This window comes from Anneissia japonica, unplaced genomic scaffold (assembly GCF_011630105.1).
Source record: "Anneissia japonica isolate Jap-2015-1 unplaced genomic scaffold, ASM1163010v1 scaffold1030_len608725_cov174, whole genome shotgun sequence".
Taxonomy (NCBI): Eukaryota; Metazoa; Echinodermata; class Crinoidea; order Comatulida; family Comatulidae; genus Anneissia; species Anneissia japonica.
In genome coordinates this window covers 463,480-483,544 of record NW_022753996.1, presented here as the reverse complement: position 1 = coordinate 483,544, position 20,065 = coordinate 463,480, and the positions used below count along the sequence as shown (strand labels likewise).

The 20,065-nt window shown below is 32.2% G+C and overlaps 1 protein-coding gene across 2 annotated transcripts in view; it reads left to right on the top strand.

Annotated features, from left to right (window-relative positions):
* The window catches only part of LOC117123000 (protein O-glucosyltransferase 2-like), a 34,213-nt gene that overhangs the window by 2,330 nt on the left and 11,818 nt on the right, over positions 1 to 20,065 (top strand). For both annotated transcript variants that reach the window (XM_033268785.1, XM_033268784.1), the window contains exons 2-7: positions 3,245 to 3,447; positions 5,893 to 6,101; positions 7,901 to 7,978; positions 11,086 to 11,258; positions 12,095 to 12,332; positions 19,301 to 19,510. In XM_033268785.1, coding sequence (XP_033124676.1) covers positions 3,318 to 3,447; positions 5,893 to 6,101; positions 7,901 to 7,978; positions 11,086 to 11,258; positions 12,095 to 12,332; positions 19,301 to 19,510 — 1,038 coding nt within the window. In that variant the 5' untranslated portion in view covers positions 3,245 to 3,317. The remainder of the gene's footprint in view (positions 1 to 3,244; positions 3,448 to 5,892; positions 6,102 to 7,900; positions 7,979 to 11,085; positions 11,259 to 12,094; positions 12,333 to 19,300; positions 19,511 to 20,065) is intronic.

The window sequence follows — 20,065 nt, the reverse complement described above, 5'->3', positions numbered from 1 at the left end:
GAGAAGACCCTGTAGAGAAGGCTTGCAAATGTTTGACAGCTTGCCTTGATGACACAGGACCGAGATTGCAATCCTACAGTAAACTTAGTCATTTCCTTAGCAACCACCCTACGCTATTCCATACGTTTTGAACTCATTTGCATATCCAGGTGAGGTGTAATCATAAGGTGTAAATTATAAATAATCAAATTGCTGTTAATTTTCTTTTTATTACATTTTTAAAAATGTTTCTAATCATTTTAATAATAATAATAATAGGCCTACAGTTCCATTCAATTGTTTCATACTGTAGAGGAAAATAAATTTGAATTTATTTTAATCCATAATCAAATACTGGATAATTTTTTTTATTATTTTTAGTTGAGAACAACATACAGTACATCACATCCACTAAAAAAAATGTCATAGAGAATGTCATAACTTAAGTTTGTGAGAATAACAGCCTGTCACTGATTAATAACAATGAAAATTGGAATATTATGAAACTGTTGTTAAAATGGAATTGAAAATATTTTAGATAATATTCATATGCAAGGATTTGATCACTGACTTTAGTTCTCCATACTTTGATGTTGTTTGTAATTCTTTCTGCTTTCTGTAAATTAATGTTCTGAATGGTGCCAACCGAAGCAAATTTGATTGTGACAAAGTTATTGACTATTTAGTATTGTTTTGACACGTTTTTCAAATTTTTTAGATTTTTATGAAATAAAAATGTAGAATTAAAGTTTGTCCAAATGATTTTAGAAAAATATGTTAATTGATGACTCATGTACAGTATTATGATTTTAAGAAAAAAAAACCCCATATGCATATTCAAGAGGTCCAGTCCACTCCCACCCTCCATCATACAATTGTGAAAATATAAAATAGTACAATATTTAAAATGGGGAAAAAAGTAAATTATATTTAAATTTTAAGTATAAAAGTGCTATTTCTGGCCATTGAGAAATTCCAGAGACGCAAAATGTTGTACCAACCAGGGCAGGGCTGAGGTAGTCGAACCCTTTATCTGCAGAACTGCATTTATGAGCCCCTCAAATTCAATTTCCTTGATCTACCACTGATAAGGCCCCATAAAAAAAATTATTAGTTTATCATCCTATCAAGACCAAAAAAACTGATGAGGGAGGGAGGTTTTTTTTTTTTTTTTTTTTTTTGATCCTAGATATTATAGAGAGAGCAAAGCTAGCGCGCGAAACTTCGAGATTTGTTCGCCGTTAGTCGTCAACGAACGTCATATCGCTCTTTCTTTGTGGACATGCGCAGTATGAAAAAGATCGCCTATAAATAGATATTGTTACTTGGCGACTACTCTAAAGATCGAAAATCATCATTTACCAGCCTTAAAATTTGTTTTTGACGAACAAACGATCGTTTTTTCAATGAAAAAAATCTAGTAAAAAAAAAAAAAAAAAATCGCGATTTCGTCAAAAGAGATGCGCGCGGGGATGATAAACTAATCATTTTTTTTATGGGGCCTAAACCTCATTTTATAGAAATAAAATAGATTTTTAAAAATTTTACATTCTAGCATGTTTTTGCTATTTTCTCTGAAACACAATTTGCGACGAGTGACTGGTTTGGCTTGTCTTTGCCACATATATATGTTGCTCAATAATATTAATGCAACATTCTTTTCCAACTTGCATACAAATAAATGAGTGGCAAATTTATAACTTTAATAAATATTTTCTTTTTTCCCCTATATTTCATTTTAATAATAAATAATAATAAATAATAAATAGGATTTATGTAGCGCACACACTTAGAAACTGCTCAAGGCGCTAGAGATAGTAACATGAAAAGGCTTGAACTAGAAAACCGTGGGAAAGAACCCATGAAATGTCCTCAACTAAAACTAGTAAAAAGCAAAAGAAACTAGCATCGCTGCTTTGTTTACCAGCATTTTGATGCCCTTCATGCGGGCTCACTGGTTCACAACTCACAGAAGTCTGACTGCCGTAGCCAATTTAAAAAAAAACAACAAATGAATGAATTTTACAGTACTACTAGTAGATACACAATTCTGTATACCAGAAACTGCAAGGAATATCTTTTACACTGTAGTTGAAGCAAGTCACCTTTTAAACACAAGCACATACTGTACTGTATTTGACACAATTGAGAAGCTCATTAAATATTGGTGAATGAGTTAACATCATTTGATCGATTCCACACAGCAACCAATAATTTTGTTGCTATGTACACTTTGTGTCAATTACCATCTTGTATCATTTCTTATTATTATTCTTCATACCATAATTATTATTAAATATCTTTAAGTGGAGTTGAATAGCTCAGTAGTTAAAGTTGCTTGCCTTTCCAGAATCCCAGGATTCTGGGTTCAATTCCTTTCACAGCAGGAATTTTGCTTGTGACTAAAAACAACTCCACTCCCAAAACCCATATTAAGAGGGTTAGTTTATCAAGCATCATTCTCATACTTTAAGTAAGTAAGGAATGGAACAGTCTTTCCAAATTTTTGAGGAAGTCAATGTCAGGTGAATGTTTTAAATCTGGTTTAAAAACTTACCTTTTTAAATTGTAAATTCAGATATCTTGCAGATGATAATTATATTTTTGTAATAATCAATGATTAATTAATTATTGGATTATAATGCAATTGATAGATCTTTTTTATGCTCAATTTTAAATAATTGTAATTTTTATATTGTTAATACTTGTATTTTCTATATTATTGTCCGATTGCCTCTCCCCTTTACTATATTTTTATAATAACATTTTTTTGTAATAATCAAATTAATGTAAATAGAGTAGGAAATAATAGGAATAGGAAATTAAAAATAAATAAATAAAACCACTAATAAAATTCAAAAATATGACGATACTTTTGTATAATTAATACATTGTTTTTATTCATGATCTTGGTGTTCACAACTTGATACGGTTGAATTACGTATAGATTGACGTATTACAAACTTCACTTTGTTTAAATAAGATTGCCTACTGTATATGGAATCTCTGTACACTGATGATGACAGTAGGATCTGTCGAAACATGTATGTAGCGTAAGGCCTAGCAATGGCTATGGCCTTATTAAATTGTTAAGGCATTGCCTGAAATGATCGTTCTCAAAAGTATCGTCATATTTTTGAATTTTATTAGTGGTTTATTGTGTCATCGATCATTTGGTAACAAATAAATAAAAAAAATAAATATATAAAAATAATAATTATCTTTTGAAAAATTATAAAATTAAATCGTTTTGTAAATAATGTAGTTTCACAGAGTCGCCGGGGGTGAATGCATACACGGTCAAGATTAGCCCCAAAGATCGGAGAGGGCGTATCTGGATGCAGATGTTGGATAGACACGATGGATCATTCATTGTACGCTATCGGATGTTTGACAGCTACGACAATATGCAGATCGAAATTAAAAGTGGCAATAGGCAGGTTGCAGGCTCTCCTTACGCTCTAGAAGGTTAATGCATTAAATGTATTTTTTCATTTTTATTATTTTTTATTCATATTTTTTTTCTAATAAAATAACAATTTTATTCTGTGTTACTATATCTGTGTTTATTAAATAACAAAGCACAAAACAATAATAATAATATTATTTTTCTTTCATGTTCTTGCCTAATTTCTAAAGGTTGTTGTTTTTGTTTTTAAGATTAGTTTTGTTATTTAAGATTAATTTAATAAAGATTAGTGGGTGGGGGGGGGGAGTGGGGGCTAATTACAGGCCTTAGCCTTCTTGGTTCCCGGCACTTTTTGTATGGTAGTTTAGAAACAAGTGAAATAAATAAAGTGAAATAAAAGTGCTGTATAGTAAACTTAACTACTGTATACAAAAATTTTAGTTAAAAAAATTAATTTTTATTCCCATAAGCTATTATCTATAAAAAAAAAATCATAACTTTTTTTTTCAAATTTGTGTTTTAGTCTGTTTATATTTCAATATTCTTTGTTTTTCCAAATTTACCTTTCTTTTTTACTGTACAAAAATTCTGAGTTAATTTCAAATCAGGATTTTTAATTTAGTTATTAGTTTTTAGTTTTGTTAGTAAAGTATATTTTAAATCAGTTATTCATTTTTATTTCTCTTTTTCCTTTACTGTATGTTTTGATGATGGAGCAAGGGAAGTAAAGATTGTACTTTTAATTTGCTGAATAATAATAATAATTATTATTATTATTATTAATTGTTATTGTCGTCGTCGTCGCCGCCGCCGTTGTCTGTTTGCCTATATTATTCTTTAATTTTGAAGGTGTTGTCTATTGGTTGTAAATTCCACCTCAAGATTTAGTAGGAAAATTTGCCATATATTTTTTTTTTGCTCAGTAAAATATCTTTTTAATTGTTTTCTAACTAATTTTCTAATATAATTGTTATCTAATACTAAAATTTCACTAGAAGATAGTGAGCAATGAGCTACTACTAAATGTGGTATTATGGTACTAAAATGTTTTGGTTATAAAAAGAGTCAAATTTAGAATGTTTCAGGACTTAAAGTAGGTCAGCCAAATTAAAGTAATTAGTAAAACTTCATTTACAAAGCACTAATCAGCAAATGCTGCTTTCCATCATGGCTTTCAGAAAATGCTTAAAATGATGTTCACTGTACAAAATATAGTTCATACAAAAAGTTATACATACAGAACATGTTAAAATTGAAACAATGTATTAAAGACATACTGCAATTATACAGTCTTCTTGTTTAAGTGCCATACAGTACGTGATACATGCTTCGGCAGTCAAGAACTTCTAACACTGGCGATCTCTTGCCCAATTAATAATGTCTGCATAGAGTTGGTGTTACACAAGCTTTTAATACATTAAAGGTAAAAAAAAAAACGCCTTCTAGTCCTGTCCAGACTATCAAATTTTAATTGGCAAAAATATGTGACATTCCTAAATATGGTCATGTGACATACATCATGACCATATAATATAGGCACAATGGACATAAAACCCGTTTTTCACAGAAAATGTCATAGTGGACAGAACTTAAGCTTCTTTTGCTACCCCTTGACACACCTTAAACCATATTGCTGCTTTTTTGATAATTGAAAAATATAGTGAGTGATTATTATAGACCATTTTCACAAAATTTGAAATGAAATTTTCTGATAACCTGGCAACTACCTCTGGGGGACTTTCAGAGGCCTAGCATTTCGCTCTACGTAGTTACCATCATGGATTAAATCAACGATAAAACTAAATTACTATTAAAACGAGAACACATTTTTTTCTAACACAAAAAAAACAGAAAAGTCTAAATCTTAAAAACCTATTTCTATGTTAACAATACAGAAATTACAGTAATTAGCAAGATCGTATCTGTTTTCTACTGCTGCTATAACAAAGGTCTAGCGGCACTATCCAATGCGCTGTGCTCCATTTGCAACTAGCCATCTGCTCAGGCTAGGCCGCTATAAGTCCCACAGTGAGTTGCGAGACGTTGGTGGGGCTGTTTCAAAATAAATCTGAAAAAATGGTCTATAGCATTAGAATCATTTTCAGTATTGATTGTGGAAGGTATGGTTGAATCTTTTCAACATAAGGCCCAATAAAAGAAATATTACTTTATGCAGGAAAAGTGGTAAGGGAGAAAGTCTTTTCATTTTTATTTTGCTAAAGCCAAAGTACCCATGGGTTGTTTGCTAGTGCATTGATATTCAAAGTAAAATACTTCGATTGAGATAATGCAGACAATATCTACTATTTACTGAAAAATAAAATAAATGAATAAATAAAATAGGAAAAAAAAAAAATTCCAAAATGTTTTTTGTTTTTTTTCAAGAGCCATAGAAGATATGTGCATGAGGGTGATAAACTAACCATTAGTTTATTGGGCCTAATTTAAGCCTTTAAAAGCCTTTCTGAATTGTCTTAATAAAAAAATATATTTATTCATGATAGGATCTGTGTATGATGAAAAGTGTTTCTGTCCCAATGATGATGTGGATGCATGGCTGGAGAGCATGCAGTGCCGCAAGGAGGTTCATCCACAGATTGAGAAGGATCTCATCCACTTCCCTAACATCAACCTAAAGAACTTGGCAGAACAAGTTGTCTCAAGATATGCAGCTCATCATAGCTTATCTCATTATACAATTATCAATAATAGAGTAAGTTTGTTTAACCAATACAGATATTTACTTAATTTTATTTTATAACTCCATGGTGAACCTGAATCTACTTACTGTATATTAAGTTTTTGTTTTTCCCTTGTAATATTAAATGTAGCATGAACATTACTTTCTAAAATGTTTGGGTACTGTAGATCCCTATAAAAAGTTAATTTTAATTATTACAGTGGTAGAGTACTATGCAATAATGAAATTTATGATAGAGCTACTGTAGTCTGCACATCATTCTAATGCATGCACTTAACATTTTGACTTCTTGATATTGAGTGATTGGTCAAAATTCATTGTACAATTTAGTTAATTGAGCTCATCAGCGGTAGCTCCAGAAATTTGCCGACAGACAGGCTGAAATGGCCAACAGGGGGTCCTTACCAAGGGGCAGACTAGAGCCTCAGTCAGGTTCCCGTAATAAAATCCTGGTACTGTTTACTGGGAGAGTTTTTATGGCTTTAGTATGGCTGAAATTGTGCTGGTTAGAACACAGTTTTAGGGATTAGCAATCGTTATATTGGATACTACAAATTATTATTTTTGGTCGGATGACCTTGTCGTGTCATCGGGCGACAGGGGTCCAGGCCAGTCTGAGGGAAGGAAATTTCCCCCTGCTTTAATCCATAGAACAATGAGATTACAGTAGCTGATGTTGTGATCTAACGATTTGTTGTATCCTATTTTCTTAGTACAGCACTCTACTGTAGCACTGTACAGTATTCAGCAAACAAAATGAATGATAACTGAACATTGTAAAAAAATAACGTTAAAATTCACAAACATACTGTAATAATAAGTGGTAAAATCAAGAGGATTCACCATTTCTTCATATACAGGAGATGTTGGTAATTTGTTTTTGCACTGTGTGTGTATATGTAAACCCAGTACTACACCACCAGTGCATAACACTTACTTTTTGGGTAAAATGATGCATGCATGTGGGCCATCTGGATGGAATTTCATATCAGAATGGAAAGGTGACCTTGAATATCTTGATATAGTTACAGCATGGTTACAGTAATTGTTAGGTTGTGTTTGAGCATACAATATCTTTAAAGTGCATGTTAAATAGAATTACAATAGCAATTTCACTGTGAATGTACTATGTTGATTGCTTTGATGATATGATGTTATCTGTGTGTCAGCATGCTACAGTAGTAATAAAATCCTGGTACTGTAGTAGTAATAAAATCCTGGTACTGTTTACTGGGAGAGTTTTTATGGCTTTACTTTTAGGGGTTCTCGTATTTGGAATGCAGGGGGTAGGTAATTTTTTACTTAATTTGTGTTTGTTTCTTTTTGGATGTTCTGTGTTGTTTTTCTTGAGATTTTAATGTTTTATGTGTACTGGGCCCTCTGGGAGAACAGTAACTTCTTACTGAAGAGGTAACGCAGTATAAAGAATAAATAAATAAAAATAAAATAAAAATAAATAAAAAAATAGATTGACTTTGTTGACTTTTGAAAACCGTACTGTACCCTACCAATATAATTTACTGTACCTACATAATTATACTTCTGCTCTACAAAATGATGTACATTATCAAACAGACTGATCAATTTTTAGGATTTATGCAAGCAAAAAAGGAAATAAGTTGGAAGAAATAAAAAATGAGTTAAGGAGAAAATAAATTAGTGAAAAAATGAGTTGGGGGAAAAAGTAAGTTAGGGAAAAAGTGAGTTAGAGAATGCCTCCTTGGTGCTGTCACATTCTTTGCATCATATTTTACCATAACATTTTTCATAATGAATTAAATTGAAAAAAAAAAAAAAATTCTCACTTTCAGATTTATAGAAAGACCCATGGACTTCACACTGGTTTTAAGATGTTTTCTGATGCATTCCTTTTATCTTTGACTCGAAAAGTAAGTTGATGGGTGACGAATAATTAAGTTATTGACACAGTATTAATTCTTTTTATATGTTCTAAATGTAATAAAAGTTTATTGGCAAGAAAGTTGTAAAACAACAAGTGTAATACTGTAGAAGGACCATTAGAAATCACTTCTCAAGGAACTGTTTGTTGTAAGTGAAAACAATCGCCTCATATTACCTCACTTTGCCACCTTTTTATGATAATTATTATTAAATGTATTTATTTAGGCTGTCATATTCTGATAATATATAGCTACAGTACTGGGTTACAAAAACTCTAGGTTCCGCAATTTCGCCACCGAATATGTATACTCCAGTTAGTAATAAGTGTTTAATCATAATATCTCAAAATATGAATCAGGATATACAGTAATATAGAGCCCTGTAAAATATTAAATAATGACTTTAACAATTTACGTACTTGTATTTCACACAATGTAGTTTTACATGGAAACTTCAGATTGTATCTAAGTTGATAAATTTTTCTTTTTGATGAATCAGTCTTGATATTCCCAGAAGGCTGTCTCCAATCCACAGGCCTAGCAAGTCACAGCTGTTGCTAGCTAGACATTACAGATTCTCTTTCAGACATTCAGAATTTATTCAGTGAATTCTCAAATCATGCATTTCAAATGGCTATAAATGGGATGTGATACTACTGTAAATGTAGAATTTAAATAGATGTAAGATGAAACATGTATTATAATTAATAGGCCTCTAATTTATCAATACATATAATAAACAAGTGCCATTACCAGTAGGTAAATAATATTACAATGCTTCATATAACCAAGGAGTTGTTACAGTATTACTGCATGAGGTACAGTACGGTACCGTACTCCAATACTGCTGGACACTATCTTAGTACTGATATTAGTGGTTAGGGTTGGCAGCAGCTAGGAACACACACGATTACTGAGATAGTGTACGGTACCATATTTCTATTCACGGCCAAATATTATCTTTATACAATTTTATTTTTCTAGTCAGGTCCACTTTGGTGTGGAATAGCCGATGCATTTACTGAAGCTAACATAATTGGAAGGGATTTAAAATTCAAACATTCAATTAGTATAAACCGAAATGGAAGTAATATGTCTAGTACATTGTTTGGTTATTGATTTTAGCTAAACATTCAATATACTAAAAATAGAAACTGTCTACCAAAATCATGTTATTAATATACACCGGCATTGTATTATGGTTGACAAAGTATAGCTTCACATAGAAGAATAACCATCTATATTAAGTAATAGAAATTTAAAAGTATTAACTTTTCAATTAGACTAGTGAAAGTGTACAGTCTGAGTACCTTGTACACGAATGCACTTTCGAATGCTATTAATTTACGGTAAAATGATACCATATGTATTTGTTAAACATGATATTCTTGAGCTAGGATAATTATATCAGTGTTTGTGTATTCATGCATAAATTTAAATCTGGGGAAATCCTACCTATTGTGACCAAATTTGTTGCTTCCACTAAAGAGCCCAATCACGCTTAATTGTTAGGCTCAGGGACGGATCAGGGCCAGCTTTTTATAAGTGTGAACAATCAATAAATCATAAGCAGTTCAAAGGCAAACAAAATTTGGTCCGACTTTAAAATCAGGTCAGGTTCCTCAATGGGCCGACTTAGTCTTTGAGCCAGGTTGCATGATATAATTCAATTTTTGAGATCTTATTATACCATTACATTTCACACAAAAACTGGGTCGTTAAGGTCGCCTTGATAGCACTCAATTTTGACATCAATACTGTACCATAACATTTCACTCAAAAAACTCTTGAAAAATTCTATTCTAATCATTTCGGCTTCATCGACCACATTGATAAAGAAGCCAATAATTTGGTCAATAAAAACTGCTTTGAAAAAGCAATATTACAGTCTGAAAATGCTATTTCCAGGCATCAAGTGGTGCCTATAAGGTTTATCGCGAATCGGCAAATCCGCAAGAGGGCGTATTGCGCGCAAAGCATGTTGGGATCGAAAAAAGGGCAAACATTGAACCCAGAACCCGGAAGTCCTGAGTGTGTATACGATGCTGTATGTTTACCGCGTGTGTAATGTACGATGGCTCAATGTTGCTCCTTACAACGATGGAAACGAAGTGTGTTAACCTGATCTTTTATAACATACCTACAAGAGAAAATGAACAATATTATTAGCAACAAATTTTACATATCAGACACTTCACATTAAACCTTTAAATTAGTGCCGGCGGTATCCAAAAAATAAAAAAAAAATAATGCTCCTTGAAAATCAACTTTCCATGACTACAACTGCACCTCATGGTATGTGTAAGTGTTGTAATAAATATGCTTATAAATAAATATGTCAGTCATAATTAAAATAGGTTGATATTTGTGAAAATGTTATGCTACAGTAGTAATATCCACGTCTTCCATGCACCACCATACATGCTAAACATAGCCATCTTTAGTCAAAGAAGCTCCCTTTAAAAGGCCGTTTTAGCAATTATTTTTTTACGAAAAAAACAACAATATATACCTTTCAGGATATCTCCGATCGTTATCACATCCCCACACTGCACAGTGATCGCTGTTTGGCATGATAAAAACTCCCCAAAAGTTGTAAAAACTCGATAGAATTATACCTTATTTATACGAACCTCGTGCGATGTCAATGTAAAATGTAAACAATCAGCTGTCAAAGTGCTAGCGTGGCGGCGCTGTTGCCCCCTTTTCTATCCCATGACGCATTGCGGCTCGGATTCGCGATAAACCTTATTCTTAAAATTGCCTTGGTTCCCACGATGGGCTGAGGAGGAATTGGACCCCCTTCTACACTACTATGCTAAAAATTCCTCGCTGTTCCTGTGATGTTCACAGTGTATAAAATACAGTGTCCCTATCCTGTGTTATACCCATCCAGATTTTTTTTTAGATTAAAATAACATGCATCATCATCATCTTCTGTTACTGTGCATAACCTTGGTACAGTATTCGTGTATGTGGTGGTCAAAATGGAAAGAAAAGTAAAAATATATATATATATATAAATAGCTGTAGTTACAGATTGTATATTTTATTTACATATTTTTTTGCTTTTCAAATTTCTTTGCAAATAAAAGGTGTCATTACCAGATATGGAGTTCTTTATAAACCTTGGTGATTGGCCTTTGGTGAAGAAGGCCAGCAGAGAAAGTCTATTACCAATTTTCTCCTGGTGTGGTTCCAACGACACGTACGACATTGTTTTGCCAACATATGATGTTACTGAATCAACACTTGAAACAATGGGAAGGTATGCTGCAAATGGCTATGTAAATATTTGCTATGAAAATTGTGTTTTTTATGGTTCCTAACACAATAAAGGAGATAATTATTTTGTGATAAAAAGATATTTGCTTGGCACATGTTAAGGTAATAGCTTGCTATTGTGATGGGTGGATGACCTCTTGGAAATTTTGGACTTGTTTTTGCCTGTTTTTCCCCACTAATTATTCTTCTAAAGTTGATATGTATAGAAAAATTATTTTAAAAATTAAAAAAAAAGTTAAATAAAAAATATGTGGAAATGGCACCACGAGGAGATCTGAGTTGGATACGTACACTCTTTTAAGATGACATTATTAATGATACACCAATCAAATACGATAACATTGAAAGATTGTATTATTAGTCATGAAGTAATAAACTTAATTTTAATTCCATATTCTGTATTGCTTAATTTATATTTTCAATTAAAAATATGAATGAGAAAAAAAATTCAACCGTGAATTTATTTAATAAAATTTAAATAATAACTTTCCTGTATTCTTTTACAGGAATTCTTAAAGTTGGCTGGTAATCAATTAAGGATTTTTGCAGTAAAATTCCTGTAGGCCTAAATCAGTGAAAACTATATTTTCAAAGCTAATCATTTATTTGATCCTTTTATAAATAAGCTATTCAAAATTTTGTTTGAATTTTTTTGGTATTTTTCTGCCTTTTTGACAAGTAGGACATCTTTAATACTATCCTAATTTTCAAATCTAGAATTATTTGTGAAAGATATAATGAAATTACATAAGTCAAACTTTTTGTATAAATGTTTGTAAAACAAATGTAACAAATTGCATACAAAAATTTCTTTTGAAGAGTTTCTTTAGATTTGTTATCCGTCCAAGCCAACACACAACCTAAATGGGAAGAGAAGATCAGTAAGGGTTTCTGGCGTGGACGTGACAGTCGCAGGGAACGTCTTGAACTTGTGAAGCTAGCAAGGAATCATACGGACTTAATGGATGCAGCTCTCACCAACTTCTTTTTCTTTGAACATAAGGAAGAACTCTATGGTCCTAAGCAGAAGCATGTGTCATTCTTTGATTTTTTTAAGGTAGGAATATTTTTTCTATTATTTATTTACTACATGTATTTTTTCATTTGTAATTGCCAGGCATTTTTTACTGTGCCTTTTCCTTCGGATGCAAAACACCTAATCTGGAAAACAGGAACACATGTAAATATTTTTTTTTTCTAATACTTTAAAATTATAAACATTTAATTCTGTTTTACCAACCGATGTCGGGACAGCACTGTTTTCACAAGCGGATACAATGTATACACAGATACCCACCAGCAGCTACAATGTAACAGTAGCTTCTACCGTTGCCTTGTGCATTAGGTCTACTACCGTCAGACTACAAAAGAAAAAGTCTGTTAATTCTTAACAGGAGAGATTTTTGGTTTAGGATGGTAAAAATTGTGCTTCTAGATCATGATAAATTGTTTGTAAAATGTAGGAGCGGTTTGGCGCACCAGTTGCTGTTCTGCTTCTCAATCTTGAGGTCGAAGGTTCAATCCCTTGCTTGGTATTTAGCTTGTGTCCTCAGGCAAGTGGGTACCCGGTACAGTAGGTTTAAACGCAAAAATGTGCTGATTACAGCTTCTGTGTTCTATATATGTGCTAGATCTAATTAATAATGCTAAGAACATAGTGGTCTCTACAATATGTGCTATATAATTCAACAATTATTATTATTATTATTATTATTATTATTATTACTATTATTGTTATTGTTATTGTTATTATTATTTGTATTGTTATTATTATTATTATTATTATTATTATTATTATTATTATTATTATATTAGTAACTGCAATCTTAATCCCTTTGGTTACATTACATTAGATGGTTAGAAGATTATTAAGTTATGGCAGAATTAGCAGATCACATGTATTATACACCTCATTTTTACACCAGTCATTACTGTACTAGTTTACAATCTATGCATTGATCCCAAGTTGGAAGAAACCACTTTCAGAAGATCTGTTTAACATGTTGGCTGCCAGAGACGAGCACACTCATCCCACAGGGTGTTGCTCAGGGCGCTAGGGATGACTAAACTCAACAAAATCGGGGTAATATTCTAGAGTGTATTACTTCTTTGTTATACATTGTAAAACCACAGACTTCATGGCTGGTAGTTCAGGGAAGATACACCTAGACAATAGTGTACACTTATGTATGTTTGTTGTGTTATGTTGCCGGCAGTACACTCAATGGCACAAGTGGTGGGGTGGCCTCTGAATATATACCAACCCATGCAAAAACGGATAAAAGAAAACTTGCGCTTGGTAGAGGCAATAAAAAGTGCTTTCCAAGTGCCGGCAATGAGTTTACTCGTCCCCTAATATTTTCCTGCCAATTTATTAGACATACCATTTTGATGATTAGTTGTACAACACACGTGAAGGAACCTGAAAAAAGGTCTGACAGTCAATGTGTTAAATATGTTGTTGCTGTGCATGATGATATTACCATTACAAGCTGATACCTGTAATTAGTAGAAGCGTGCAAATACTGCATCATGAATTTGCGAGAGATGGGTTGCTTTCTGGGAGATTTGTACTTGCTTGCGGGTGAGTGTGAAGCCATCCGGATTCTGCGAAGTTTTCCGCGACTCGCGGGAGAACTGGACACATGCTAACGTTACTTAATCTACAAAACTGATTCTCAGGCACCATACTCGCACGAATAAGTGCACATGCGCTTAAAATATTTTTGGCTCATTTTGAAGGGCGCTTAATCAAACAGGGCGCTTATAAAAACAGAGTGGAGATTGAGGGGGGGCGCTTATAGAAATAGATGTTATGGAAAATTCTAGGGGCACCTATTTTTAATCGAAGATAAACAAATGGTTTTGGTGAAGAAAATGTAATCGTCGAGAGAGCATTGCTCATGACAAGAATGTTGGGGGTATATAACAGCAGATGAAATTAGTGGTGAACATTGTTAAAATAGTAACCTGTATTATTAAGTAAGAACTTAAAGTAGGCCCAGGCCTCACTACTACTAGATAGTACTAGACTCAAAGGCCTAGTAGGCCATCCTCCCGGAAAGTTGTGCTGTATGTTTGTAATATGGGCCATCTAGCCTAATCTTAATTCGTCTTTACCATTGCACACTTGTCTGAGGGTCTATATATTTTAGGTCCGTTTTATTAGGGAGACTATTTTTTAGCCACGCCTAACTATTCAATGTGAGACGTGACTCGGTTTCTGTACACATTCGTGACTTTGGAAATGTGAGCATAGTGATTGGTTGAAATCTTTTATTTCGGTCCGTCCATTTATCCAAATACAGAATATAAGATTGCATCATTCTTATGGCATCCGGGTACCTGCATGCAGTGAAGTCCCTTATTTCGTCTCAAGAAGAACTTGCTTATTGGTGGCGCTGTCCAGAATGAAAAAAAAAAATAAATAAGAGACTAGTGGCAAGTCTAGCAATGGTTAAGCCTTACATTTTTGGGAATCCCCACCGAATATTGGTATGAAAACAATGTACTGTACATTCAATCAATAAAGGTTGTTTTTATCAAACGTAAATATAATTTAGATTTAGTTTAATGTAACAATCGATAGATTTGAAGAATTTAAAGAATTTGCTAAAGGTACTGTAGACCAGGCCCAATTAGGCTAGGCCGAGCTGATCAGGCCAAGCCGCCCAAGCTGTCGTGGTAAAAGTGGACGTCCTAAATAAATGTTGGCCGTTCAAAAGACGGTCGGACGGCTCGCTCGCTAAGCTTATGCTCCAAAACGACTCATTGTTGAGATCTGAAATGTACACATGTAGTTCAGGAGTGTATATATTTTCAAATTGTTTTGTCTCAAAATCGAAAAAAAATGTGGGTTACGTTGTTTTGCTTCAGGGCAGCCGCACTAATTGCCTGGTGCATTACTTATCTTATTGTCATTGATAAAGTTAATATTGTATGTGTCTGATACAATGTTATTTAAGTTAATATTGTATGCAACAAAACAAGCAGACACTTAAAGCGTACTCCCCCGGATACACACCACCAACCATCCGTTGCAAGGTCGATTGTGAAGTGAAATAATCATTTGAAGAGAGGTAAAAATTGATGCTATACAATTGATGTTCAAAAAATTACCCATCAATTATTTATCTATGTAGGAATGTCTTTTTTTAGTATTTTAAAAGGATAATAATATCAAGTTTGAATGAGGCATGCGTGTTAGGTTTTGATGAAAAGTTTTCTTTTTATCGTTTCATTTCGACAATTGACTCATTGCATGGTGCACTTATTTTCATTGATAAAGTTATTATTGTATGTGTCTGGTCTGTACAATGTTCAATGTAAGTAAATATTATATGTAACAAAACAAGTAGACCGCAAAAAGCACATTCCCCCCAGGGAACCATCATTGCAATTGTGAAATGAAATAATCACTTCAAAGAGACATTCAAAAAGACTACCTAGCATGAAGGCTGAGGGCTTGTAAAATAACTATTATTATTATTATTATTTATTTTGGCGCACAACACGCGCTAGGGATTGTCAAAAGCAAATATATCACTGTCCTACTTGTAGGTGACAATCACTTACAAAAGACAAACATACACACACAACGTTTTACACAGACTAAATCTCAATACATTGGTTTCAAAATACTTCAGAAAAAGTGGTGGTGACAGGGGGCTTAAGCCGGACAGACGAAGCCCCCATCCTCCCAACTCTCCTCCTAGTCAGACACATCAGCAAAAAAATAATTATTAAGTTTGGGGAAAAAAAGAACAAATTTGGGCACAAGATCTAAAACATCTTAAGAGAGTTCTGGGTTGCCCAGTTTTTCTTGGCATTTTCATCCTGGACCTTTACTAAGACTTTACATATATTCGCCTGTCTTCGCCAGAATTTTTTTAGATAGCTCCCACCTCCTAACCCTACTGTTGCTGAGAAAGTTTAGAAATACAATTAGAATATTATAAAATCAATAATAAGTTTTACTCAATGTAAAACAGCTATGTTCAACCCAGCATAATTGAAGTTAATAAAAATAACTTCATTTTAAATAATATTAATTTTTATAGTTTATTTTTGTAAAATTTTTTTTAATTCCTTGATATTTAAGTTATTAGGAAGAGAAACATTATGTATTATGTAAAAGAAGGTAAAATGTAATTATGATTGTTACGGTATTTAATGTTTTGTTTTTAAACAAAAAGGTCGAAGGACAAGGTCAAGGTCACGGAAATTTTATTTCTTGCCGCGAGCATAAAAGGAAACAATGGAATCCCCCCATGTACTCAGGCATTAGTCAAGAAAATAATGTGCCTGAGTACAACAGGCCATTCCATTGTTTTCTTGAGGGTATGTTGCAGTTTTGCCCATTATAAACAGCATGCATATTGTTATTGGCAAAGATATTCATTCTGGAGTGACTGCTCTACTTTAATTATTGTTTCATTTAAGTTTTTTTTTTTAAATTTAGTTTACAGTTGTAAGATTTAATAATATTTGTTCATTTCATTTAAAATACTTTTTTTTCCACAATGAATTCTGACAATTGGATCAGTGCCTTTTTATAATATAGTCATATACAGTACATACACATTTTGGTTGAACATGGAAACAATTACTTTCCCATCAAAGATACCAAAATATGTCTTTCAGGATGTACTTCCAGAGATAACTAATTGACAGGAACTTAATAGATTTCCTTTATCCTACACAGCTTCCACAAAGCTAGCTACTGCAGACATCTTAAATTTTTCTTGTAAATCATTCAAGAAAAACATAAGACACAAGAAAAACTTATTCCAACAACAGTAAAAAATGAAAAATTTTGTTCCGTCATACATTCTAATTGGTAATAATAATATACACAAAAAATATATAATTAAATATATGCAAATATTTTATAATTCATAATGAATAAAAACATTATTAGAAGAGAGTAGAGTTGATCAATATTATTATTAGAATGAAATTGAAATATGAATACAAACAAATTTGCAGTACACACAATCCAATTGGATTATTATTGTAATGCTAGCAGGGGAATAATTTCTTCACTCAAATTATATATTGAATTTTATTATTAAAAGTTTATAGTTCAACATAGCCAGTAGGCAATAGTATTTTATATGATTGAGTGAGTGAAAATAAGGTAACATTTACTGATATAACTACATTCTCTATTAAAGAAAATAACTGTAAAAACAATTGGAATATTTCATATTTGGTTCTAGCCATTGGCCGCTTGCTTGGGCCTTGAACACACAGCTCGTAAAAAGCACTCTTACAGTAGATACCTGGGGCGAATTTAGGGGGGGTTATTGGTTTGCCATAAGCTGCAATCAACACAGGTACATTTGTTATCAAAAGAACAGTTTAGTAATAAGCTATGGTAACTTACAATACTGTACACTATAATTTCTTATCATTAGTAAAGCGATATTGTGATCATTTCAAATTTGTACATCTCTTTTCATGGACAAATTCTTTAAAATACTCTGTTTTGCATTCATTTTTACGTTCCTGGGAGGGGTTACCCGAAGATGTTAGGGATTCGTTAGCTTAAATATTATAACCTTTTTTAAAGGATATTAAAATATATTTTTCCAAATAGGTTTTATCAATATTTTTTATATACATATGATTGTTTTAAATTATATTGTCATCATTTTAAATTAAAGTGATATTTATGATATAATATAAGAGTGGTTGTAGCGGTAATAATGATAACTATTATTATTATTGTTTATCATTATTATTATTATTATTATTATTATTATTATTATTATTTAAACAATTATTATTATTATTATTATTATTATTATTATTTAAACAATATTATTATTATTATTATTATTATTATTATTATTATTATTATTATTATTATTATCGTGTGTTTATTCTAAGGTATTATCTCCAAACAGTGCAATGGGAGACCTACCAGATAGCAAATTGGTTCACTTTTTGGGAATCCTGTCCCTGCCTGTAATAGTGTTCATTTTTTTCTTTCATCACTGTGCATGTTTTGCAATGTAATTGTTCTTTGAGGCATAATAAATAAAATGGATAATAAAAGGGATGTCCCTATCTGCTTGTGCAATCTTTCCTGTATTCTTGCTTTTGAGTTTTGGAATATTATTTCAATTTTGGGGTATATGTACTTTGATGTAGTTCCTGTCTATCATAGAGATAATAAATACGTCCATGTGTCTATATCCACTGGGATATAAATTCGTACCTGGTAGGAGGTGACAGATTTGCAATGAAACTGGTCTGTGATGAATGACATATCATAAGATTACTCCCCAAGATATGGAGAACTGACTGCATATTTGACATGAAATGAACAAAAAAAAGGTCTAATGAGTGACTCAATGAAATATGTTACTTTTTTTTCACCAAGAAAAGTAGATTAATTTATCTATGTATCAATGCTACTGAAATCTTAAGTTGGAAACATGGTGATGGTATTAATGAAATCTATATATTTCTAGTTTACCTAAGAGAACAATTTTCAGTATAACTATTATTTATATTTATTTTGTATTTAAAACTTAATTATGTAGTACACATCTCCAAATAGATATTAGGCTCAATAAAAAAAATTATTAGTTTAGCATACTACCAAGGTGTACCCTGGATACTGGCAAGGCTGGGAAAGTTATAATTGAGGGTGGTGTTTTATTTTTTAATTTGCTGAAGCCAAATATCACCCTTGGGTTGTTTGTTGGTGCATTGTTATTCAAAGTAAAATACATGATTGAGATTATACAGACAATATCTAACTATTTACTAAAAAAAATTTGAAAAATAACATTTATTATCAAAAAATCTTTTTTTTTCAGCACCATAAAAGAGATATGAACGGGGATGATAAAGTAATAAACTTTTTTTATGGCCCTATAAATACCGGCTTTAACAATGGTCCTGTAGAATACAATAGTGCGACAACAACACCCTGCTTCAATTCAAGTGATAATTTGTAAATTAAATTCAATTTTTTTTACCTATTAACTATTGCTTTTGTTTCTATACCAGTACAAGTATCAGGTGAACATTGATGGTACGGTAGCTGCATACCGACTACCCTATCTTCTTGGTGGCAACAGTGTTGTATTGAAGCATGATTCTGTTTACTATGAACACTTCTACCAGGAGTTACAACCTTGGGTTCACTACATTCCCTTCAACCAGAACTTGTCTGACCTGTTGGAGAAGATCCAATGGGCACAGGAGCATGACAAAGAGGTAGGAAATAGAAACAAACACTGCTCTTTATCTAAATTATTGTAATATTTCTAAATATGTAATTATTTGTAATATGCTAGTGAATGTAAATGGCAAATGAAAATGTTGAGTATTGAAAAGTTCATCAACTTGGTCTTAACTGAAGCAAGTTCGATGATGTTCTTGCTGGGTAAGGGGGAGGGAGAGAACAAAACAAATTTGGTGGCTCTGTAGTAAAATGTTCTTTTCAGCTTGAGAAATAGTTCATTTACGTACTAATGAAGAGGTCGTTCAAAATTATCAACATTTTCACAAGTGTACAAACAGTATGCTAGGGGGAGGGGGTAGACAGATTTGTACACTTTTACATATGCATAAAATTGTTGATTCAAAATAACATGTAATATATAATATAAATGGTAAAATTATAATGTAACCACAGATATAATAATCATTTTTAAGCAACCGAATTCACTGCTTTAGTTGATTTGACAAAAAAATTGAGAATGGTTTTGTAACGTCAAAAATTGTTTGTACACTATCAAAGGGGAGGGAGGAGGTGCCAAAAAAGAGTAC